Below are 26,546 nucleotides of genomic sequence, written 5' to 3'. Positions count from 1 at the left end.
TAGACTTGCGATTTATGTGTTCAGTATATGTATATACAGTGGTGCTAGAAAGTTTATGAATCTTGTAGAATTTTCTCTATTTTTGCATAAAATATGATCAGATCTTCAGACAACTCCTAGAACTAGATAAAGAACACAAAAAAAATTATACTTGTTCATTGGGGAAAAATGATCCAATATTCCTTGTATTTGTTGGGGACAAGTATGTAAACCTTTGGGGTAATGCTTTCTACAAAAGATATTTGTAGTCAGATGTTCTGATCAATGAGTTTAGATTGGACATATGGGTTGTAGAGGTGCTCTGCCCTATTTAAAAAAAGAAAAGACACAGTCAGATTACTGACAGACCCTGCTGTTCTCAAGGAAGATCTGTTTATGTGCTCCATGCCTCGATCAAAACAACTTTCAGAGGACCTTAGAAGAATTGTAGAGATGCATGAAGCTGGAAAAGGCTACAAAAACATTTCTAAAGACCTGAGTGTTCATCAGTCCACAGTAAGAAAAACTGTCTACAAATGGAGGAAATTCAGTACTGTTGCTACTCTCCCTAGGGGTGGGCATCCTGCAAAGACCACACCAAGAGCACAATGTACAATGCTGAAGGAGGTGAAAAAGAACCCAAGGGTAATGGCAAAAGACCTGCAGAAATCTCTAGAAATGGCTAAGGTTTCTGTTCATATGTCCACCATAAGAAAAACACTGGACAAGAATGGTGTTCATGGAAGGACACCACAGAGGAAACAAATGCTCTCCAAAAAAATATGGCTGCATGTCTCAAGTTTGCAAAAGACCACTTGGATGTTCTACAATGCTCTGGGACAATGTTCTGTGGACAGATGAGACAAAAGTTGAACTTTTTAGCAGAAATGCACATTGCTATGTTTGGAGGAAGAAGGGCACTGCAAACCAACACCAAAACTTCATCCCAACTGTGAAGCATGGTGAAAGGAGCATCATGGTTTGGCTGCTTTGCTGCATCAGGGCCTGGGCAACCTGCAATTGTTGAGGGAACAATGAATTCAAAATTCTATCAAGACACTTTACAGGAGAATGTCAGGGTAGCAGTCCATCACCTGAAGCTTAATAGAAGTTGGATCATGCAACAAGACAGTGATCCCAAAGATGAGTAAATCAACAACAGAATGGTTTAAAAAGAAGAAAATTTGTTTTTGGAATGGCCGAGTTAAATTCCTGACCTTAATGCTATAGGAATGTTGTGGAAAGAACTAAGGCAAGCAGTTCATGCAAGGAAGCAACTTTATAAGGAGAAATGGCCTAAAATTCCTCCAAACCAATGTGCAGGACTGATCAACAGTTACCGGAAACATTTGGTTAAAGTTATTGCTGTACAAGAGGGTCACACCAGTTACTGAAAGCAAAGGTTCACATACTTTTTCCAGCAAACACATGTAATATTGGATAATTTTTCTCAATAAATAAATGAACCAGTATAATTTTTTGTGTATTTATTGGAGTTTTCTTTATTTAGTTTTGGGACTTGTTTGAAGATCTGATCATATTTTAGGTCATGTTTTTGCAGAAATAGAGAAAATTCTACAGGGTTCACAAACTTTCTAGCGTCACAAATGTGTGTGCTCCCTCTAAAATTACAACAAAAGTGCACAGTTGCAAAAGAATGTGCATGGATGAACCAAACCAAAACCTGCTACTCATACATTTACAGTAAGATGAAAGGGGAAAATTTAAAGATGCGTGGGGCAAGTTTTTACACAGAGTAGTGGGTAACTGAAATGTGCTGTTTGGTTTGCTATCTAAGGGCCTGGTAAATGACAGGGGTGTTTAAGAGGCTCTTAGATAGGCAGATGAATGTGCAGAGAAATGGATATTGTATAGGCAGAAGGGATTAGTTTAGTTGGTGTTTAATTAGTTTGGTACAACATTATGGCCCAAAGGTTGATGCACTTCTCGGTCATGAGCTGTTGGAGATTTGTGATGTTGTTCTCCCCACACCACCTCACTTTGTTCTCCCCCCCACCCCACCACCTCACTTTGTTCTCCCCTCTAAAGGAAATAGCTCTTGACAGAGTTGTTCTAGGCGGTCCTTTGGGATAGATGGTGTCTTGCTTCCGCTCCAGTTCTGGGGTGACTGAAGCCAGTGTGGGAGCTGTAGACTCTTCTACAGATGGGACAAGAGGTGGGTAGTGGGATGGGAGGGTGGCCAGTTTATCAGATGGTGTACACCTTCTGTTTATGTAAGGCTTGCAAAGAGCACTGCCACAATAAAGTAGCATCGGTCATCAAGGACTCCCATTAACCAGGCCATGCTCTCTTCTTGTTTCTACCATCGGGAAGGAGGTACAGGAGCCTTAGGTCCCACACCACTAAGTTCAGGAACAGTTATTACCCTACAACCATTGGGCTCCTGAACCAGAATGGATAACTTCACTCACCACAATGCTGAACTGATTCCACAAAATAGGGTCTCACTTTCAAAGACTGTACAACTCATGTTCTCGGAATTATTTGTCTTATTTTGCAATTCAGTTGTTTGTCAGTTTCTAAAGATTTTCATAAATTCTATTGTATTTATTTTTTCTATAAATGCCCCACAATAAAATGAATCTCAAGGTAATATATGAAGACATGTACGTACTTTGATAATAAATTTACTTTGAACTTCCGTGTGCTGCTAGTGCACATTTTTTCAGTTCTCAATGCCAGCCCAAACACACCTCCCCACTTTGAGCAGTTCCTGGCCAGGGATTTCCAGGAGTCATTGGAAATGTTGCATTGAGCATGTACTTGCATCTTTTCCTCTGCCTTCCTTGTAATCTCCTCTTAAGACAGAGCTCAGAGTCTGTTACTGAAATCTAGTATCATACAAATGATGTAGCCTGCCCTATGCAACTCACTGTGTGTGAACAGGACCTCCATGCTGAGGACCTTGCCCTGGGATGGCATACTTACATGTCCTTCCCAGTGAATGTGAAAAGTTTAGCGGAGATGGTTGGTGTCCCTGGAGGTGCTTACTGTGGTAAGTGTAGGTTTCAGAAGTGTATAGGAGGGGTGGTGCTAGATGGAGAGGGTGAAGGAGGCTCAGCAACATGCTGACAAGCACGACTGTGCTCTGTAACTCATTTATAGCCCCAGCACCCCAGTGCCAGCCAAGAATGAGGATAAACTCATCCAGGAAAGAGAGGCAGCCAGCACCCACTAGAAGGAACATTTCTTACACCACCTTTGTGTAAATGTGTCCAACTGCTTAGCACTAACTTTCTCAAAATAATGAGTTCAGAATGATCTGACATTCATCAGTTCAAAGAGACATTGTATGCTGCCTTCATTTGTTATTTTTGAAGGTAGATTTGAAAGAATAAGGAATAAATAAATGAACTGCGTGACTTCTGGGAAGTTTTGAAGCCTTTTGGGGAAGTTTGTAAATCCAGTACTGGTCTTGGACTTTGTCCCTGACCCATGTGCTTTACAAACATGCTCAAAGTTGGAAGGAAGGCTTGGCTGCACCTCAAAAATGTGACAAATTCAGATTACTGCATTGACTAATCGGTGTATTCTGCAGAGCAAGTAAAGTTTAGCAATCTCATTGGGGGGTGGGTAGGTTTGTTTTTGGAGGGTAAACAATCGAGAGAAGTAAGAAAGCAATCAAGCTGTTGAATGGTGTGCATTTAGAGAGGAATAGTGTGGACCTAAATGTCAGCATCAACCTTAACTGATCCATGGCTTTAATCCTGTGAGGACAGGAGAAAGCAGTGTGTGGCCAAGTGCCATTTTTTACGTTGTACATCCAGTGTTTTGAATATATATTCTCTGTGGTGGAATTAGAACCTGTTCAACCGAAACAAAACCTTGCCAATAACATGTATATCCACAAGTACTTTTCTAGGATTTCTTTTGCATTAGTAGAAAATTTTAAAGAAACTTCATTATCATCAGCACTTGAAAGAGGATGTGGGGGAGGGGGAGAGTGGAATCCAGTTCTAGTGCAGTTCTGGCTCATTGCAGTTGGAACTGTGCTGTTAACCTGGGACCTGTAAACAAACGAGAGGACAAGCTTCATGTGTACTCAGTAAGGCATGCAAACACACCTCAATCAACATAGCAAATACATGAAGTGCTGCAAGGCCAGCAGATTCAACTGAATGTGGAGCTTTGTTAGTGAAGGAGATTGTACCCGACTGATACCCCCCTCCCACCATAACCCCAGAGTTTACAGACATTGCACAAGAAACAGAGATATTGTCGAGAAACAGGAGATAGTGTTGCCACAATTGAACTGCGCCTTCTTGATATCTGTGACACTATTTTCTACCTCTTGGTTCTCCTCTCTCACTATCCCTGTGTACTTGCGTATGGAAGGATGTACCAGATGGCGTGCAGACAAAAGCTTTTCGCTGTATCTCTGTACATGGGACAATAATGAGCCAAAAAGCAACCTCTTCAGTTTATATTTAAAAAAAACTGAACAGAGCAGTGGTGCAGCCACTTCAAAGAACCAGCTGTCTGTGAAGAGTTTGCATGTTCTTCCTGTAAGTCTGTGGCTTTTCTTGCACATCCCAAAGATGTGCTAGTTAGTACCTTAATTGGCTGCTTGTAGGTGGGCAGTAAGAGAATCGGTGCAGCTGAAGGGCATAGAAAGAGAACAAATTTTGGGGAGATAGGTGGGGGAATGGGACAAATGTGAGTCTGCATGGATTTGATGAATCAAACAATTGCCTTCTACATTGTAAGGAAATGTGTTCTTGACTTTGTCTGGTGGCCATTGTGTGCATCACTCCCCTTCTGTTCCTCTTGTAGGCTGATGCAAAATTCAATTCCAGGAAAGCTTCACTTGCTGAGGCCAAGGAGGCTTGTGTGACGAAACTGATGCAACAGCAACAAGAGGTAAAACACAAGTTCAAAATGCACTGTTACTCATTGTTGTCATTAGCACATGAATGATGAGAGGAATCACTGAAAACAATGACACTTAAAACAACCTTACAAAAAATCTGTTCATTTGGATACTGTTTTATAAACTGTCTCTTCCAAGGTCCATAGGAATTGCATATCTTGACACCATTATATGCAAAAGTTGCAAGAAAAAGTGTTACACTGGCCAGCAAAGATATTCTTCAACCAGATCGTTACAGTAATTGACTAAGAATGTAATATTTGTTACTTAGTTATTCCAAGAAAAAATATGGAATGCTTGAGTATTTTGCTTGATAAATTGATGTTGATTTCTTTTTAAAGTCCAAGAACCCCTCCCCACTTTTTAAATGATCAGGAAATGTAAAAAGGAAGGTAATTAGATTTGTTATTGAAGTGAATTATGAGATTGTTGAATGATGCACAATTAAACTATTTAAGTATCATTCCCTTAAATAAACGGGCACAAAGGGAACTAGTGAAGTTAAAGCATTTGCATCCAGACAGAAATACAAAAAGCGTGCTTCCTTAAAAATAACTGAGATTTCAATATTCAAATTGGATTTTGAAGTTTGGGTGTGTTTTAAAGCTGGCATCAAAACATGACAACTTGATTTTGTCAAACACATTCACCAAAAACATAGAAGCATAATTAGGCCACATGTTCCATTGATTCTGCTCCACCATTCCATAATGGCTGATTTAATATCCCTCTCAACCTCATTCTCCTGCCTTCTCCCCATAACCTTTGACACCCAGACCAATCAAGAATTTATCAACCTCCACCTTAAATACACCCAATGACTTGGCTTTTACAACTCCTCTGGAAATGAATGCTAACATTCCATAGATTCACCAACCCCAGGCTAAAGAAACTCCTCCTCATCTCTGTTCTAAATGGACATATCACTATTCTGAGGCTGGGCCCACTAGTCTTGTACTCCCCCACAACAGGAAACATCCTCTCCATATCCACTCTATCTATGCCTTTCAATATTCAATAGGTTTCAATGAGATTCCCTCCTCATTCATCTAAACTCCAATGAGTACAGGCCCCGAGCCATCAAATGCTCCTTGTACATTAACCCTTTCATTCCTGGAATAATTTTCGTGCGCCTCCTCTGGACTCTCTCCAGTGCCAGCACATCTTTTAGATAAAGGGCCCTAAACTGCTCACAATGCTCCAAGTGTGGTATGGCTTGTTTCTTATAAACCCTCAGCATTACATCCTTTTGTATTTTAGTCCTCTGGAAATGAATGCTAACATTGCCTTTACCTTCCTTACCACCAACTGAACCTGCATGTTAACCTTTAGTGCAGGTTTAACCAACCTGGGGGTCCATGGACCCCTCGGTTAATAGTAAGGTTTGATGGCTTAAAAAAGGCTAGGAACACCTGCTTTAGGGAATCCTGTACAAGGAATCTCAAGTCCCATTGCACCTTTAATTTTAGATTTTTCTCCCCATTTAGGAAATAGTCCATGCCTTCATTCTTTCTACCAAAGTGCATGACCATACACTTCCCTACACTATATTCCATCAGTCACTTAAAATCCTTATGCAGACTCCCTGCTTCCTTCCCAGTACCTGCCTCTCCACCTGTCTTTGTATTGTCTGCAAACTTGGCCTCTAAACTATAAATTCCATCATCCAAATTGTTGACATATAATGTGAAAAGAAGTGGTCCTAACATAGATCCCTGTGGAACACCAGTAGTCACTGGCAGCTAACCAGAAAAGGTCCCCTTTATTCCCACTCTTTGCCTCCTGCCAGTCAGCCAATCTACTATCCATGCTAGTGTCTCTCCTGTAGTACCGTGGGCTCTTTCTTGTTAAGCAGCCTTGTGCTGCTCCTTTTCAAAGACCTTCTGAAAATCCAAGTAAACAACATCCAAACACGAGGAATTCTGCAGGTGCTGGAAATTCAAGCAATACACATCAAAGTTGCTGGTGAACGCAGCAGGCCAGGCAGCATCTCTAGGAAGAGGTACAGTCGACGTTTCAGGCCGAGACCCTTCGTCAGGACAAACAACATCCACATTCAATGTCCTTTGTCTATCCTGCCTGTTATTTCCTCAAAGAATTCCAACAGATTTGTCAGGCAAGATTTCCCCTTTAGGAAACCATGCTGACTTTGGCCTCCAAGTACCATGAAACCTCATCCTTAGTAGTGGACTCCAATATCTTCCCAACCACTGAAGTCAGGCTAACTGGCCTATAATTTTCTTCCTCCTGCCTCCCTCCTTTCTTAGAGAGTGGAGTGACATTTGCAATTCTGAAGTCCTCTGGAATCATTCCAGAATCTAGTGATTATTGAAGGATCATTACTAATGCCTCCACAATTTCTTCAGCTACCTCTTTCAGAACCCTGGAGTGTTTCAGAACCCTGATGTGAAGTTCACCTGGTCCAGGTGACTCATCTACCTTTAGACCTTTCAGTTTCCCAAGTACCTTCTCCATAGTAATAGCAACCTCACTCACTTCTGCACCCTGGCACTTCCAAATTTCTGGCATACTACTTGTGAAGACTGATGCAAAATACTTTTTGTGTTCATTTGCATTTTCCTTGTCCCCCATTACTACCTCTCCAGGTTTATTTTCCTGTGGTTCAATATCCACTCTCTCCTCTCTTTTACTCTTTATATATCTGGAAAAAACACTTTTGGTATCTTCTTTGGTATTATTGGCTAGCTTACCTTCATATTTCATCCTTTCTCTCGTTGCTTTTTAGTTGCCTTCTATTGGTTTTTAAAAGCTTCCCAATCCTTTAATTTTCCACTAATTTTTGCTCTATTACATGCCATCTCTTTTGCTTTTATGCTGTCTTTGACTTCCCTTGTCAGCCTTGGTTGCCTCATCTTCCCTTTAGAATACCTTCGTCTTTGGGATGTATCTATCCTGCACCTTCTGAGTTTTTCCCTGAAACTCCAGCCATTGCTGCTCTGCCACCATTCCTGTTGGTGTACCCTTCCAATCAACTTTGGCTAGCTACTCTCTCATGCCTCTGTAATTCCCTTTATTCCACTGTAATACTGATACATCTGACTTAATCTTCTCCCTGTTCAACTGTAGGATAAATTCTATCATATTATGATCGCTGTCTCCTAATGGTTCCTGTACCTTAAGCTTCTTAATCAAATCTGGTTCATTACACAATACTCAATCCAGAATTGCCTATCCCCTAGTAGACTCAACCACAAGCTGCTCTTAAAAGGCCATCTTGTAGGCATTCTACAAATTCCCTCTCTTGGGATCCAAAATCAACACCAACCTGATTTTCCCAATCTCCCTGCATATTGAAATCCCCCATAACTATCGTGACATTGCCCTTTTGACATGCCTTTTCGATTTTCCATTGTAATTTGTAGCCCACATTCTGGCTACTGTTGGGAGGCCTGTATATAGTACCCATCAAGGTTTTTTTTTAATCCTTGCAGTTTTTTAACTCTACCCATGAGGATTCTGTCTTCTGATCCTATGTTACCTCTAAGGATTTGATTTCGTATTTTTTAATCAACAAAGCCACTCCTGCCTACCTGCCTGTCCTTTCAATACAATGTGTATCCTTGTATGTTAAGCTCCCAGCTATAATCCTTTTTCAGCCGCAACTCAGTGATGCCCATAACATCATTCCTGCAAATCTGTAACTGTGCTGCAAGATCATCTACCTTATTGCGTATACTGCATGCAGTCAAATATAGTGCTCTCCGTCCTCTTCGTCACCCTTTTTGAATTTTGCTCCCATGTTACACTTCAACTTGTCCCACTGAATGCAATTTTACCCCATCTGCCTGCCCTTCCTGAGTCACTACATGACCTGTACATCAACTGCCCCATCCTCAGCCCTATCACTCTGTTTCCCATCTCCTTGCCAAATTAGTTTAAACCCTTCCCAACAGCTCTAGCAAACCTGCCCACAAAATGTTGATCCCCCTTGAGTTCAGGTGTAACCTGTCCTTTTTGTGTAGGTCATGCCTCCCCCAGAAGAGATCTCAATGATCCAGAAATCTGAAACTCTGCCCTCTGCACCACTTCCTCAGCAATTCATTCATCTGCCAAATCATCCTGCTCTTCAGCCTTTTCCTTAACTCCTTATACTCACTGCACAAGACCTCTTCCCCTTCTTTTTACCCATGTCATTGGCGCCAATGTGTACCACGATCTCTGGCTGCTCACCCTGCCCCTTGAGAATCTTCTGCAGCTGCTCTGAGAAATCCTGGACCCGAGTGCCTGGGAGTCAACACCACAACTTGGCTTCTCTTTAGTAGCCACAGAATCTCCAGTCCATCTCCTTAACTATTGCTCTTCCTGACTTTACCCTTCTCTGCTGAGCCTCAGAGCCAGCCATAGTGCCACTGGCCTGGCTACTGCCTCAGTGCCTTGATAGGTCACCCCTTCACCCCAGCAGTATCTAAAAGGGTGTACTGAGGGGAACTCTGCACTCATTGCTTCCTCCCCTTACTTCTCCTGGTGGTCACCCACCTACTACAGGTTTCCCCCGCCATCCGAAGGTAGAGCGTTCCTATGAAACGGTTCGTAAGCCGAAATGTTGTAAAGCGAAGAAGCAATTACCATTTATTTATATGGGAAAATTTTGTGAGCGTTTGCAGACCCAAAAATAACCTACCAAATCATGCCAAATAACACACAAAACCTAAAATAACAGTAACATATAGTAAAAGCAGGAATGATATGATAAATACACAGCCTATATAAAGTAGAAGTACCTTTCCACGATCATTACTGAACTGTTCTCCGTAGCGAAAATCTCACGCAAGCGCCGCCAGCAGAAAATCTCACGCTAGCGCTGTTGGCAAGAACACTCTCTCCAGTAACCTTTAAGCTATGAAGCTGCCAAATCGTACCAAATAACACGTAAAAATACACAGCCAATATAAAGTATAAATAATGTATGTACAGTGTAGTATCACTAATGGGAATCGGGACAGCACCGAGCACATTGATGATGGTGTGTTAGACTGAGTCGTCGGAGGTTGGGGTGGTGCAGTGGCCCCCACCGTCCGGGCCACCAGCCGATACATTGCTGCGAAGCATGCAGGGGTCCAGCAGTAGCCGGGACGCACCCAGTACATCTTTAAGAAAAAAGCTGAACTAAACATGCTAATTAATTACATGCTGCCTGACACGTAATTGTCGGCCCAGATCATTGCCGATTGCATTGCCTTTGATCTGGGCCGACAATTATGTGTGGGGCGGCACCTAATAATTGGCATGTTTATTTCGGCTTTTTCCTTAAAGATGTGCTCTGTGCCTCCCGGCTACTGCTGCATTCTCCGCGAATCAGTATCTGTCCGTGGCCTGGGTGGTGGGACATGGGGTGTCATCTCAGCGTTGATCAGGGCAGGCAGGTCACCTTCTCCTATGACTGCCTGCCTCGATGTCAAAGGTCAAGGTTCGTCGTCTGCTGTGGCTGATGTGGAAGGCTTGCTTGACTGCTTAGCCTCGTGCATTTTTCTGTCATACAGTTCTTTGTAAGGACTCAAACCATCTTGCAAATATCCCCTAAACCTACGTACCCTTTCAAAATTAAAGTCATACTTTATCATTACTCATTCGGTTTCGATTGTTATCCTTTCCTCTTCCAATTGCATCAGCTCTTCATCTATCAGTTCTTGGTCATGGGATGCCAAAACCTCTTCAACATCATCTTCGTCAGCTTCCACAAGCCAAACTCACTTTGTCCTTGCTTCGTTTACCACGATCGAAACGCTGAATTATGTCTAGTTTTACGCTAAGTGTAACACCCTTACGAGCTCTTTTAGGCTTTTCTGATACCTTAGAACTCATCTTGCAAAAGACTGCTCACAGGCACGTGTTTAAGCAATGCTGGCGAGAATGCAGTTCCGAATCCGGGGGGCGCGCGCTGCTTTTTATCGCGTGCTGAATTTTTTTCGTAACAGTGAAAACACCTTCTGAAAGCGAAAACAGGGTACTAATGTAGGTCTTTCATAAAAGTGAGGTTTCGTAAAGCAAACGTTCGAAAAGCAGGGAACACCTGTATCTGAAGCCTGCACTCTGGGTGTGACCACCTCAGTTTAAAAAAAAACTCGTCTAAGGTTTTCAGCCTCCCAGATGGTCCTGCATGCACTCAGCTCCAGCTCTGATTCCTTGCAACACACATCAAAGTTGCTGGTGAACGCAGCAGGCCAAGCAGCATCTGTAGGAAGAGGTACAGTCGACGTTTCAGGCCGAGGCCCTTCGTCAGGACTAACTGAAAGAAGAGCTAGTAAGGGATTTGAAAGTTGGAGGGGGAGGGGGAGATTCAAAATGATAGGAGAAGACAGGAGGGGGAGGGATGGAGCCAAGAGCTGGACAGGTGATAGGCAAAAGGGGATACGAGAGGATCATGGGACAGGAGGCCCAGGAAGAAAGACAAGGGGGGGGGGGACCCAGAGGATGGGCAAGAGGTATATTCAGAGGGACAGAGGGAGAAAAAGGAGAGTGAGAGAAAGAATGTGTGCATAAAAATAAGTAACAGATGGGGTACGAGGGGGAGGTGGGGCCTAGCGGAAGTTAGAGAAGTCGATGTTCATGCCATCAGGTTGGAGGCTACCCAGACGGAATATAAGGTGTTGTTCCTCCAACCTGAGTGTGGCTTCATCTTTACAGTAGAGGAGGCCGTGGATAGACATGTCAGAATGGGAATGGGATGTGGAATTAAAATGTGTGGCCACTGGGAGATCCTGCTTTCTCTGGCGGACAGAGCGTAGATGTTCAGCAAAGCGGTCTCCCAGTCTGCGTCAGGTCGCGCCAATATATAAAAGGCCACATCGGGAGCACCGGACGCAGTATGTCACCCCAGTCGACTCACAGGTGAAGTGTCGCCTCACCTGGAAGGACTGTTTGGGACCCTGAATGGTGGTAAGGGAGGAAGTGTAAGGGCATGTGTAGCACTTGTTCCACTTACCCGGATAAGTGCCAGGAGGGAGATCAGTGGGGAGGGATGGGGGGGACGAATGGACAAGGGAGTTGTGTAGGGAGCGATCCCTGCGGAATGCAGGGGGGGGGGGGGGAAGGGAAAGATGTGCTTAGTGGTGGGATCCCGTTGGAGGTGGCGGAAGTTACGGAGAATAATATGTTGGACCCGCAGGCTGGTGGGGTGGTAGGTGAGGACCAGGGGAACCCTATTCCTAGTGGGGTGGCGGGAGGATGGAGTGAGAGCAGATGTACATGAAATAGGGGAGATGCGTTTAAGAGCAGAGTTGATAGTGGAGGAAGGGAAGCCCCTTTCTTTAAAAAAGGAAGACATCTCCCTCGTCCTAGAATGAAAAGCCTCATCCTGAGAGCAGATGCGGCGGAGACGGAGGGATTGCGAGAAGGGGGAGGGCGTTTTTGCAAGAGACAGGGTGAGAAGAGGAATAGTCCAGATAGCTGTGAGAGTCAGTAGGCTTATAGTAGACATCAGTGGATAAGCTGTCTCCAGAGACAGAGACAGAAAGATCTAGAAAGGGGAGGGAGGTGTCGGAAATGGACCAGGTAAACTTGAGGGCAGGGTGAAAGTTGGAGGCAAAGTTAATAAAGTCAACGAGTTCTGCACGCATGCAGGAAGCAGCGCCAATGCAGTCGACGATGTAGCGAAGGAAAAGTGGGGGACAGATACCAGAATAGGCACGGAACATAGATTGTTCCACAAACCCAACAAAAAGGCAGGCATAGCTAGGACCCATACGGGTGCCCATAGCTACACCTTTAGTTTGGAGGAAGTGGGAGGATCGCTCCCTACACAACTTCCTTGTCCATTCGTCCCCCCCATCCCTCCCCACTGATCTCCCTCCTGGCACTTATCCGTGTAAGCGGAACAAGTGCTACACATGCCCTTACACTTCCTCCCTTACCACCATTCAGGGCCCCAAACAGTCCTTCCAGGTGAGGCAACACTTCACCTGTGAGTCGACTGGGGTGATATACTGCGTCCGGTGCTCCCGATGTGGCCTTTTATATATTGGCGAGACCCGACGCAGACTGGGAGACCGCTTTGCTGAACATCTACGCTCTGTCCGCCAGAGAAAGCAGGATCTCCCAGTGTCCACACATTTTAATTCCACATCCCATTTCCATTCTGACATGTCTATCCACTGCCTCCTCTACTGTAAAGATGAAGCCACACTCAGGTTGGAGGAACAACACCATATATTCCGTCTGGGTAGCCTCCAACCTGATGGCATGAACATCGACTTCTCTAACTTCCGCTAGGCCCCACCTCCCCCTCGTACCCCATCTGTTACTTATTTTTATGCACACATTCTTTCTCTCACTCTCCTTCTTCTCCCTCTGTCCCTCTGAATATACCTCTTGCCCATCCTCTGGGTCCCCCCCCCCCCTTGTCTTTCTTCCTGGGCCTCCTGTCCCATGATCCTCTCGTATCCCCTTTTGCCTATCACCTGTCCAGCTCTTGGCTCCATCCCTCCCCCTCCTGTCTTCTCCTATCATTTTGGATCTCCCCCTCCCCCTCCAACTTTCAAATCCCTTACTCACTCTTCCTTCAGTTAGTCCTGACGAAGGGTCTCGGCCCGAAACATCGACTGTACCTCTTCCTACAGATGCTGCCTGGCCTGCTGCGTTCACCAGCAACTTTGATGTGTGTTGCTTTAATTTCCAGCATCTGCAGAATTCCTGTTGTTTCTGATTCCTTGGCTTTGTTAGTCAGGAGCTGAAGTTGGGTGTACTACTTGCAGATGTAGTCATCCCACATCTCACAGGAGAGACATTCCACTGCCTTAACTGCCATCCCGCCTACACTTGTTATACATCTGACTAGTCAAGCTTAAGTTCTAGCCTGCGCCTATTCTTGCCTAAGCCTGGCCACTCTAACACTGTCTGCTCCAACAATGGCCACTCTGCTTACACCTTGCTGCTGCTTTTAATTGGCCTCTGTCAAGTGCCTTAGAGATCACTATGATTGCAGCCCACCAAAAAGTTCCGAAAGACCCTAAGCTCTTTTTAAACCTCACGCTGCTTCGCTAACAAACGATTTCTCACTTTGATCACAGCCCACCAAAAATTTGTCTTACCGCAATAATTCACAATTTTTCTTACAGCACGGAACACAGAGGTTATTGTGTATCCTGCCTGTTCCTTCCACAATTGTTTTTAGAAACAAAGACAGAAAATGCTGGAAACACTTTGTCAGGACCATCCGGGACCCTCCATCAGAACTGGGAGCGGGAGAGAGAGAAAGTTAGTTAAGGAAGGTGGGGGAGGGAATAGGTGAAATAATATACTTTAGCCAGATAAACAGAGTAATAGAATATGGAGCATCAAAAGAGAATGTGTGCTCATGCTGGCTCTTTTTGAGAGCTGTCCAATAGACCTTCTACACCCTGCTCTTTCTCCATTTAATCCTGTCACATTTCCCTGATGTGTTCGACTTTTGTTTTATTCATTTGATAGTGTATATGGATTTTAGCAAGGCATTTGACAAGGTATTCCATGCAAGGCTTATTGAGAAAGTAAGGAGGCATAGGATCCAAGGGGACATTGCTTTGTGGATCCAGAACTGGCTTGCCCACAGAAGACAAAGAGTGGTTGTAGATGGGTCATATTCTGCATGGAGGCCGGTGACCAGTGGTGTGCCTCAGGGATCTGTTCTGGGACCCCTTCTCTTTGTAATTTTTATAAATGACCTGGATGAGGAAGTGGAAGGTTGGGTTAGTAAGTTTGCTGATGAGATAAAGGTTGGGTGTGTTGTGGATAGTGTGGAGGGCTGTCAGAAGTTACAGTGGGACATCGATAGGATGCAAAACTGGGCTGAGAAGTGGCAGATGGAGTTCAACCCAGATAAGTGTGACGTGGTTCATTTTGGTAGGTCAAATATGATGGCAGAATATAGTATTCATGGTAAGACTCCTGGCAGTGTGGAGGATCAGAGGGATCTTGGGGTCTGAGTCCATAGGACACTCAAAGCTGCTGTACAGGTTGACTCTGTGGTTAGGAAGGCATATGGTGCATTGGCCTTCATCAATCGTGGGATTGAGTTTAAGAGCCGAGAGGTAATGTTACAGTATACTTGGAGTACTGTGCTGCCTCACTACAGGAAGTATGTGGAAACCATAGAAAGGGTGCAGAGGAGATTTACAAGGATGTTTCCTGGATTGGGGAGTATGCCTTCTGAGAATAGGTTTAACGAACTCGGCCTTTTCTTGTAGCGATGAAGGATGAGAGGTGACCTGATAGAGGTGTATAGGATGATGAGAGGCATTGATCATGTGGATAGTCAGAGGCTTTTTTCCAGGGCTGAAATGGCTAGCACAAGAGGGCACAGTTTTAAGGTGCTTGGGAGTAGGTACAGAGGAGATGCCAGGGGTAAGTTTTTTTTATGCAGAGTGGTGAGTGCGTGGAATGCGCTGCCGGCAACGGCGGTGGTGGCGGATACGATAGGGTCTTTTAAGAGACTGTTGGATAGGTACATGGAGCTTAGAAAAATAGAGGGCTAAATGAATATTCTTCCTTGGTTATTGTATCTTTTCCGTACCTTACCGGTGGAGGTGGATGATAATCAATTCAGGGAATGGGACAAATGGATTTCCCGCTTCATTTGACAAGGAAAGAAACCTAGAATTCGATATAATACCTTACAGTTAGGGAAGGAAGGAGGAGGTATGGTTCTTCCTTGCCTGAGAAATTATTTTTATGCCTCACAGATAACACCTCTGTTATATTGGTGTAATAGGGAATATAAGGTTAGATGGAAGGAAATAGAATTTGGATTAGTTGACAGTTTTCCTCTTCAGGCCTCAATAGCTGACAAAGGATTGATGGCCCAGTTGGAAAAATTTAAAAACGCTTGGATAAATCTTACATTAAAAGTATGGCAGAAGGTGATTAATACATGTGGAATTAATAACATGTTAAAACTCTTTAGATGGTGTGCATATGATACCGAATTCCTTCCCAACAGAGGAAATAAAAGATTTGAGCTATGGATAAAGAAAGGTCTTACAACCTACCTCTCATTTATAGATAAGAGTATTACAAAGTTTCCAAATTCTGCAGGACAAACATGGCCTAGAACATAATGACTTTTTTAGGTACCTTCAAGTACGAAACTATGTTAACCAGAGTTGTAGATATACAGACCTATCAACAGTAGAATTAGAATTTTTCAAGATTCTGAATTCGGCTTGCAGTTCAATACCTAGTAAATCAGTTTCTCGATTATATAATGCAGTCTCCCATGCTAAAAATGTAAATACACTGTATATTAAAGAGAAGTGGGAGAAAGAAGCGGGGTTGGTACTTTCAGAGGAGGCTTGGGAGAAAATCTGCAGCTTTCAATGGTCCTCGACTAATTCTTTGACTTGGAGAGAACATTGTTGGAAAAACATTATAAGATACTTCAAGACCCCATATCAGGAAAAATATAAAGATACAAATGTGATGTGTTGGAGAAAGTGCAGCTCCAAGGAGGCAAATCATTTTCATATTTTCTGGGATTGCCCTAAATTAAGTCTATTTTGGGAAGGTATTCATAGAACATTAGTTAAGGTACTTAGGTCCCAGATACCTCTGAACTTTGAGACGCTCTATTTGGGGCATGTATTGTTTCTTGAACAGAAGGAAGATATAAAGTTGCTGCAGGCCCTCTTAGCGGCAAGTAAGAAATCAATCACTAGAAAATGGCTAAATCCAATACCACCTACATTAGAAGATTGGTACGAAATTATCTTGGAAATATTTAAAATGGAAAAGTTGACTTACTCCCTGAGAACTCAAAAAGAGAAATTTTATCAAATCTGGAATAAATGGATTGAATATATAACCCCAATGCGAGCAGACCTTAGATGACTCTCCTAATGATTTATACTGCTCTTCTCATCAACACAGTAATATTGCTAACGTAAGCACCCCTAGTCTAAATGTTTGGTTTTTTTTTTGTTTTCTTTTGGAAAATAGAGAATTAACACAAGTAAAGGGAAAGATTTGGGAAAGGGATAAAAAAAATGAAAAAATTAAGTAAATAAGTACATGGGGATTGGATAATTATGTCTGCGGGCAGGAGCAAGCATGAACAAATTAGGATATAAACACCTACAATGGTTGATACATAGGCTTATATACAACATTTTGGACCAGTGGAAATGGTCCAGAAGGGTTATATGGAAACTATTATTACCATTTTTCTTAACAACTAATTCCATTACTTAGCCTAATAGGTTAGATTTACCACAGTACATAATTATCTATTTAAATGTTTATTTTCCTTTTATATCATCTCAATGTGTACTTAAGAATGTATAAATAATTGTAGTTTTATACATATTAAAAAAAAGGAAAAGGTTATATGTGTGAAAAAAGTACATGATATTTGTGAATTCCTTATCCAAATAAAAATAAAATTAAAAAAAAAAGAAAAATAGAGGGCTATGGGTGATTTCTAAGGTGATTTCTAAGGTAAAGACATGTTCGGCACAGCATTGTGGGCTGAAGGGCCTGTATTGTGCTGTAGGGTTTCTATGTTTCTATCATGAAATATTGTTTGTGCTTGTAAGCCAAATACATCTGAAGCTGGAAGTTTGAGGATACAGAATAGTTGTTATTAAACAAATTTCCAGAGCCTCCCAGGAACCAGTACATTGCCAAATTGATGGCTCAGGTCCAGTAGAGACCCCTCTTGGCCTAATAGCTTGATGGTCTCACAAAGGTTGTAAATCTGCAATCTTGAATTGCAAGGTGAGCTTTTGTGTGGCATTTCCTCAGCATGATAAATGTTTATAAGATGCAACACAACTTACATGTTGGGGTAGACTTCCCACGAGGATGTTCTTGTTCTTCTTGCTCTTTCTTGGGTAGAAACCACAGCAAACCAACAGAAGGCTGAGAGTGGTCCTATTTGGATGTTGTGTCCATCTTTTATCATAATCTGTGGAACAAATTAAAGGGAAAAGTTAATTGAATTAATAGCAGGAAAGAGCCAGGCTTTTATTGGTAGGGGAAATGGAGATGGGGCTTTGATTATTTAAGATTTGCTCTTGAACTAATATATAATAATTCTCTTTACCATATCTCTATTTCACAGAGTGAGGAGCTAATGGAAACAGAAGATGCTGACCACGTAAGTGTTTTCCTGTTTAGAGTCTATTCCAGAAAGAATAATTACTGATGGTGACTAATCAATTAATTGCAGTTCCTGCCATTCAGAAAAGCTTAGCACTCTGTGATTGAAGAGTGAGAGGTGATTTTATTGAAACCTACAAAATTCTTATGGGTTTGATGGGGGTAGATGTGGAATTGGGGATTTTCCCAGCCTGGGATGTCTGGAACAGGCTCAAAATAAGGGGTTATTTACTTAGTACAGAAATGAGAAAAAGAGGCAGTGAATCTTTGGAATTCTTTACCCAAGAGGAGGCTCAGAGAATTGTATTAAGGACAGAAATCAATAGATTTTTTACTATTAAGAGAGTTGAAGGATGTGCAATTGGTACAGGAAATTGGTAAAACATCGGTCATGATCTCATTGAATGGTGGAACACGTGTGAAGGGCCAAGTGGCTTACTACTTATTATGTCACCAGATTTCTTGAGGAACATTTTGGTATACCAATGCAAGCCTTTAATTTACTATGGATGGTCTTTCATGTGCTTGCGGATCTGGGCCGTACCTTCCAAATATCCAGACCTGCCTCTCGGTTTTTTTTTTGCACGACCTTACTTTCTATTTTCTACTGATGATTTATAATTTAAATTTTTAATATTTATTATCGATTTGTAATCCAGGGAGCGTGAAGCGCAGAATCAAATATCGCTGTGATGATTGTACGCTCTAGTATCAATTGTTTGGCGACAATAAAGTATAAAGTAAATATTCATTTTGCATCCCCATGACAGGTCTCTTAAGAAAATTGAGCACTGTTGTTTCTTTTATTACTGTAATGCATGACTTAACTGGTAAAATGTCAAAGAAAATATGAAACTTAAAGAAGGTTATTAAGATCACCAATTTCATTCCATCCCGTAGGGAATTTGCAACATTCCATTATGATTATACCCAGCTTATTAATTGAGGGATAACTAATGATATTTTCAGGAGGATGAGACTCTACAGTTTCTCCTGGGCACTAAAAATAATTCTATGAATATTCCAGGGTGCCACTGTAACATTTTTTTATGCCACACAGGACATCTTTTGATTACGCCTCAAACAGCAAGGAGGGTCAAACAGGGCAATATTTGATTCTTTGTCCTAACATTCAATTCTGTTATCCCAATATGACACTGCCTTCTTGAAGGAAGTGGTTTATATCATTTTGTTGGGAATCTGTGACAAATATCTTTGGGAGGAAAAAGCAGAATCTGGGCTGATGAGATTTTTTAATTCCATCTTTCTAAGTGTTGTTTACTTCCTTGCATATTCTTCTGTTCATGCATCTACAGTTACCCATGGTATTACACATAATGAAATGATTATTGAAATAATGTTTCCTCTGTGAACATAAACCACAGTTTTTATATTGCTTGTGTTTAGAAAACCCAGGAAGATTTTAAAGAAAAGTACTTTGATGCAATTGAGTCAATTCGTCATTTGGAAACTGAGAAGGTTTTACTCGTGTATGAGGTGGAGCGGCTAAAAGATGTTCTGGAAGGCACCGAGGAAGAGCTGGCCGAGCTTCACTGGAAATACAAGCAAGTAACCAAGGTACCAAGTCCTTGCTTTCAAATTTACTTCTAAACTGAAGGAACAATGCCCATTGGTTTTCAAGACAATAACAATCATGTGAAGATGTCAGAGCCTGAAATTGCCCTCTTGTCAATGTAGCTCCATCAATAATGGCCTTGTATTCCTTGCTGCACCCCACACCTAGCTGAGATCCCCCAATCTCTAATATTTAGTGGCTCTGTCTAGTACCACTGTTCATGTTTGCCATGGATGTGGAAGATTGGACCTTTTGATGTTGATGAATTAACTCTTCCCTTTTAGCATACTATTTGCACAGTGCAATTCCAGGGGCACAATGTTTCACAGTCTTAACTCTGTGCACTATACCATTATTTCATGCACAAGTGCTACAATTTGATCCCAAGGCCATATCAACTGGTATACAGAATGTCAATAGAGGAGTAATAATGCTGTACTGATGTTTGTGGGTGGTGGGGTTACAGCAAAAAATTACAACAGAGCTGGGGGAGAGCGATAATTACATTCAGTGACCAAAAAGTGTTGGATGCAAAAATAAATGAAGAAAGTGGACATATTCTTTTTCTTTCAAAGAGCAGTAAATGAAAATTCCTGTAGTATATGTATGAAAGCTTGTTGAGTGATGACTGCTCTCTCATTCCATTAACAGGAGCTGGAAACACAGAAAGTTGCTAAATATTCACTGTTGCAGCAAACTAATTGCATGAAGGAGCAACTGAAAGGGAGAAAGAAGTGTGAAGTAAGAGTTATTGCGTTATCGGCTTGTGTTGCATTGCAGCTCGGGCTTTGGGGAAATTACATCCAATCAATGGAAAGCTTTCTCAGAAATCCTGGGTGCCTTGTTTTATCTTTTGAGCCCTCCCCTCAATCTCTTTTTTAAAAGAAGAAACCATTTAATTTCCTATGAGCAACACACACAAAATGCTGGAGAAACTCAACAATTGAGGCAGCATCTTATGGAGGGAAATAAACAGTTGATGAAGACCCTTCATCAGTGGAAGTTTATTCCTCTCCATAGATGCTGCCTGACTTGCTGAGTTCCTCCAGCATTTTGTTTGTAACTCAAGATTTCCAGCATCTGCATTAAAAATTCTTCTTTATTAATTGCCCTTGAGATGATTTTTAAAAATATACATAATTTCCCTCATTAGTATCATAGTGCGAAGGAGGCCATTTTGTACATTATTTTCTGTCCCAGCTCACTGATAAAACTTTCCAATTAGAATTTCTTTCCCCTCAGCCCCATAATATTTTGTTTTCATTCAATGCCCTTTTGAAATTTACTTTAGCATTTGCTTCCTCTGACTTTTCCAGGACAGTGCATTCCAAATCATCAAACATTGTTTATTTTTAAAAAGCAACAGTCTTTTCCCTATTCCTGTTTGTTCATCTGCCAGTCTTAAACCTTCCTGACAGTAAAAATAACTGCTGAATCTTATAACCTATGGTTTACTTTACACATTAATTGTGGTGTATTTCCACAGGCTATTGAAATAACTGCTACAGAGAATATGGATGAAGGTCTTCAGAGCAACCTTAAACAGGAGGAAAACTTGGATGAAAGGAAAATGGAGTTGAAATTGGATGATTTTGAGATAAATAGTGTGCAGAAACTTCAGAACTCAGCATCAAACCTTGTAGGTGGTGTGCAGAAATGCTTTGAAACTAAACATAAAAGAAAAATACCGGAGGAGATCTCAAATGGAAAGCACAAAGAGAGAAGCATGAACACATTCACACAAGGTACAGATGACATGCATGTGAAGGACTCTACTCATCTGATTAAGGATGGTGAGAATATAACAGTTGCAGAAAATGTGAACCACCTTCAATATGAAACTGAAAGATTCAAATCAAATAAAGCCATGGAAGGTAGTGGTAGTGAAACAGAGCCTCTAATGTTGCGCAGTGAAGGCAGGGACTCGGAACATAAGGAAACCGAAGCTTCTAAAGGACAAGAAGAGAAAGAACTAATCTTTGAGGTAAGTAAAGTTGCTTTGGAAGAGACTGCGCTCAATGAAAACCAAAGTGAAAATGAGGCTGCAACAAGAGGCCAATTCTGTGATGATTCTTTGAACACGGTGGAAGAGGAAGTAAAAGAGAAAATTGAACAAAAGAAAACCATTATGATGCAAATACATGATGGGAAAAACCTGGAGACTGTAAAAGGAGAATCAACAGAAGTTTGTGGAAGTGTAACAGGGGTTCTCGGCCAAGGGGAGTTCATACAAGACCACGGAGTAACCCATGGAGAGCCCAGATGGGAGGGAATTGAAGAAAGGAACGGAGAAGCAATGTCCACAGATAAAAGTCACAAGAAATTGGTAATGGAAAGCAGCAGAGAGGATTTTCTTGATGGTGTTGCAAGAGCTCATGATAAATGGATGGAGAGTGGCAGAGATGGAGAAGAGGTCACCAATCAGTTTTGGGGCATGAAGGAAACCATTCCAAATCTTGCAAAAGACGGAGTTTCTATGAATCTGAAACAGGATTTGGAAAGTTCTATTGATAAAATAAATGGAGAAGCTTGCAGTAGAAGGGAAGGAGGAGAGAATACCAATGAAAAAGCAAGACTATGTCAATTACAAGAGAACAATGCAGATAAGGATATGAACAAGATTAACATAGGTCTAGACATGCAAGGACACAAAACTGTAATGGGTGAACCTGCTGAGGGGAAGGGGAAAGGGAAACAAATACACAGTGATGGCAACACTGAGGAAGGCAGTGGAGGGAAGGAGAAGGGCCCTTTTGAAATGTTTGTGCAAGTGATTACAACGATAATGCCACAAAAAAGCCTTGCAAAAAGTGAAGGGAAAATGAGCAGGAAAGACAATGTTGATGTCTGCAGGAGTGAGATGCATGGGGAAAGAAAAGAGCAGAATGGAGAACATGTGCCTGCAAACCAAGGACAATCTGTGGCAAAAGAGAAGAAAGAATTGGAATCACCAGGTGCTGACTATGAGGAGGAAAGGGATGATTCATCCTGGAAGAGACGGGTGGAAAGTATATTTCAGCAACCAGGAGGAAGTAAAACTGCACAGGAATTTGAAAAGGAAATGGGGGGAGTCATAAATGATCCATCTGCTAAAGAATTGTATGATGCAACTGAACTAAGAACTGCCACGTGCACTGAAGAAAGGAAACCAGACATTGAAGAAGATCCTGAAAGCACCCCAAATAATGATGACATGGGGCATGGGCAAAGTTTGAATAGAAGTGAGAGCACCAGGCGACATACTAAAAATGGAGACACATGTCAGGTTTCGTAGGACTCCTGTCGTGGGTTTCAACTGCAGAATGTTCAGACTGAACGGAGAAGAAAGGCTTTGAAGTTGCACAAACCTGGCACAAGTTTGAATTGGGTTTTTAAAATTGTCTTCACATTGATTCTTTTGCAATGACTTTCACATTTTAGCTGAAGCATAAATCACACTTTGAATGTAAATAAGTTCAGCATAAGTGGAAGTAGTTTTATTATCACTTTCCTTGATTCATTCTGTCCCAGATTTTGGGATTTAATTGACAAGGGAATAAATAGCCCACCTTATTATTGTTTATAAGTCTTTTATGTAATAAGCTACATTTGCCTTTGTTATAGGCTGTTACTCTTTCACCTTGCTCATTCCAGAAATCTGTACTAGCCTGAATTAGAAGAAGTTAGCAGTGGAGTTGTAGAAACATTTATGAATGCAAAGACATCTCCTACACATTCTAGGCAGTTGTGTATGCTAACCTCTGTGGTTTGGGGAAAACAAGTTAAATATTCTGAGGTGCCTCAACTTACATAAACTGTTAAATAACTATTAAATGTCATGGCAAGGAAGAGTAGGAGCTAGATTTTCAACTTCAACTCAAAACCTGTATGAAATCGCCCACTAACAATTCAGAGGTTTGAATTTTTCCACTGATCCAGTTGGGAGGTAGGTAGTGAACTAATTTCTGGATCTTGCTGCCTCCACAATAATCACTTCTACAAAGAAACGTGTTCTCTGATTTGAGTTTGCACCAGGTCCATTTTCTTTATTGAAATGCCACTGGTTAGTCCATTTCAACACTATTTATGATTAAGATGAGCATGACCATCCATGTTCTGTCCACTTTATGATAAGATGGCAAAAAGGGGTCTTAAATCAACATGGGACCCTGAATTGCAAGTTCATGATCTGTTATGGGCAAGTGCGATGTTCTTTCAATCTACCAAATGTAAACTGGTAGCTCTGGTACAATGCAACACAGAGGTTAAATTACTCAACAAGTAATTAAGAGGCCTGGATGAACAATTCAGAGGCCCAAGTTCAAATCCCGCCTGCTATTAAATTGAATCAATAATTTGAAGCAACAACTAATGATCAATGATGACAACAACAATGTAACATTAATGTAAAACCCAATGGGATTGCAAACATCTTTTGGGGGAAGGACAGCTGCCATCCTTATGTACTCAAGCCTATATGTGTCACTTCAGACCAACCCCATATTGTTGATTCTGATATGGCCTAACAAACCACTTAGATGTCTGAAGGGCAATTAGGAATGGGCATTAAATGTTGGGCTAATCAGTGATACCCAGATTCCAACAATGAATTTTTAAAAAACAAAATCTCTAAGGTGTTCGCCCTGTTTCCTTTGTTGACGTCACATTTTGCAGAAGGAAATTTTATTTAGAGACACTGCACTGAGTAGACCCTTCCGGCCCTTCGAGCCACACCACCCCAGCAACCCCTGACAAACCCGATTAACCCTGACCTAATCATGGGAAAATGTATAATGACTGATTAACCCACCTGGTACATCTTTGGACTGTGGGAGGAAACCCATCCAGTTTCCTCCCCCATCCCAAAGAGTTGCTAATTGGCAGGTTATACAAACAGAAGATGCTGGAAATACTTGGCAGGACCAGCAACATCTTGGGGAATGGGACCAGAGTAATGTTTCAGGTGGCTGAGTAGTCATCAGAACTGGTAAGTTATTTATGCCGACTGAAAATTTCCCCAATGTAGCTAGGTGGTTGGAGAATCAGGGGCTTGTTAATGGGCATGAGAGAGACTAGGTTAGAATGGATGTGGGAAGGGATGATGCAAGAGCCACAAAGTTGCTCCTGTATCATAAGAAAATGAGAGTCCAAGTTGTTAGTGTGACTTCTTGCTTTTCATGATAATAGCTATTCCATTCAGCACTTTTAACATAATGTAATTATGCAAATTGAGTCATTGCTGCTGATGTGAACCAAAACATTTACAATGAACCATACAAATTTAGTATTAAATTACCAAAAGTTTGGTCCATGGTTGTTTGATAAGGAATGTTTTAAAGGAAGAAAGTGTGTTTTGGGGGATTCCAGTGCTTGGGACCCAAGCAGCTAAAGGCACAGCAAGTACAGGGATTTCAGGTGAATGGGAGTTGGGCAAGTTGAGAGCTGGGTTTTGGATTACCTAAATAATACTTCTAAAGAAGCAGGAGCTATTTTACTCCTTTATGACTGTGCCTGTGCACCTACTGTTGTTGATCCTCCAGTAATCTGTTCTCTGCTTCACTCACCACGCCTTTATTCACTTCCTTTCCACTCTGACATACTGAGCCTTAAGCAGTCAACCCAGCCTTAATTTGATGTTTCCTCTATAAATGGGTCCAGCAGACAGTAGGAAATTACCTCGTGGTAATTACCAGTCTGTGAGGGGCCCTATTATTGGTTTATCATTAACAAAAGGGCCAGTACGGCCTATGCTGCACTGTATCTCAATAAATAAAATGAATAAATAAGTCCTATACTATAGCCCTGAGGACTGTGAGAGCTGCAATCCACTGTAATACAAGCATTCTTCCACTAGAAGGTGTGCTCAACCAGCTTGATGTTTGTTTCTGAATGTAAATAGTATTCACATTCTTGTACTTATCAAATCAAAAATTAAAATTTAAATGAACAAGATGTATTCTTTCAATATTATGCAATGTTGTTTCAAGTGTACGCAGCTATACAAAATACATCATTCAAACAGTACACATGACAAAATGTTCAAGGTCCAGCTTCTGAACCTGTGTTGGACACTAATTTACGTGTTTCTTTCTTCCCACCCCACCCCCATCAACCTTGTCTGCTTGTGGCGCATATTCCTTTACATCTGGGAAACTCCGCTCCTGTTCACTCATTGACTAGACATGGTCATTCTGTTTTATTTGAAAGAGACACCCTCCCTGCAGCTTTGCTAGCTTCTTGGTTTCTTACTCTGACCAAGAGATTTTGACTTGAAACATTAATTATGTTTCTCTCCACACAGATGCTGCCTAACCTGCTGTGTATTTCCAGCATTTTCTCCTGTTATTTTAGATTTCCAGCATCTCCATTCTAATTTTCATTGTTGTCTAATGTAGAAACAGTTGTTTAAAAATAAGTAATTTTGTTATACCTTTTGTAAAATCCTGTCAAATATATCAAAATAACATTCTTATGAAATTTAGTCTTTAAAAATATGAAAACTGGAAATGCTCACCAAGTTATCAATGGGTTAATTTTTCAGGTCATTGACCTTTCCCTCAGTTTTTAATTGTGTACTTTGCAAAAGTTATATTTTTTTATAAATGATTGTGTATTAAAACACACACATATTTACAAAGAAAAGGCAAAAACAGTTGATTGCAGTTAATTGTAACAAGGTAGGACCAGTGTATTTTGGCCCAATTAAACGGCTGTTCCAATTAGCTGAAGTTTCATGAAAATTGTTAAAAAGATATAAAAGAGACAAACTGAGTAATAAATGATGTATTTAAATGAAATGTAGAACAAATTGGAACACTACCAATAGAACAACAGTACTACAAAACTTTATTAGTTGCTAATAATAATTGACTGAGGAATTCATCCTGTGTACGCAGTGATCAGAATCAGCCCAGGCACCTACTGCAGATAATGGACTGCCTTTGTACAATACTGTCAGCAATGACATCCTCCCAAGTTTTCATTTTCATTGTAACATTCAAGATGATTGTTGATGCCTTCAATTCTTTATAG

At 41.5% G+C, this 26,546-nt stretch overlaps 1 protein-coding gene across 1 annotated transcript in view; it reads left to right on the top strand.

Annotated features, from left to right (window-relative positions):
• LOC140191766 (uncharacterized) overlaps window positions 1-25,466 on the top strand; it is a 51,163-nt gene extending 25,697 nt beyond the window's left edge. The window contains exons 2-6 of the mRNA XM_072249487.1: window positions 4,774-4,860; window positions 17,922-17,957; window positions 19,367-19,537; window positions 20,187-20,276; window positions 21,022-25,466. Coding sequence (XP_072105588.1) covers window positions 4,774-4,860; window positions 17,922-17,957; window positions 19,367-19,537; window positions 20,187-20,276; window positions 21,022-22,809 — 2,172 coding nt within the window. The 3' untranslated portion in view covers window positions 22,810-25,466. The remainder of the gene's footprint in view (window positions 1-4,773; window positions 4,861-17,921; window positions 17,958-19,366; window positions 19,538-20,186; window positions 20,277-21,021) is intronic.
• The last annotated feature ends 1,080 nt before the right edge of the window (window positions 25,467-26,546 follow it).

Source organism: Mobula birostris, chromosome X, assembly GCF_030028105.1.
Source record: "Mobula birostris isolate sMobBir1 chromosome X, sMobBir1.hap1, whole genome shotgun sequence".
In the NCBI taxonomy this organism is placed as follows: domain Eukaryota; kingdom Metazoa; phylum Chordata; class Chondrichthyes; order Myliobatiformes; family Myliobatidae; genus Mobula; species Mobula birostris.
Note: the sequence above shows the minus strand (reverse complement) of the source record. Positions and strands in the feature narration are given on the sequence as shown.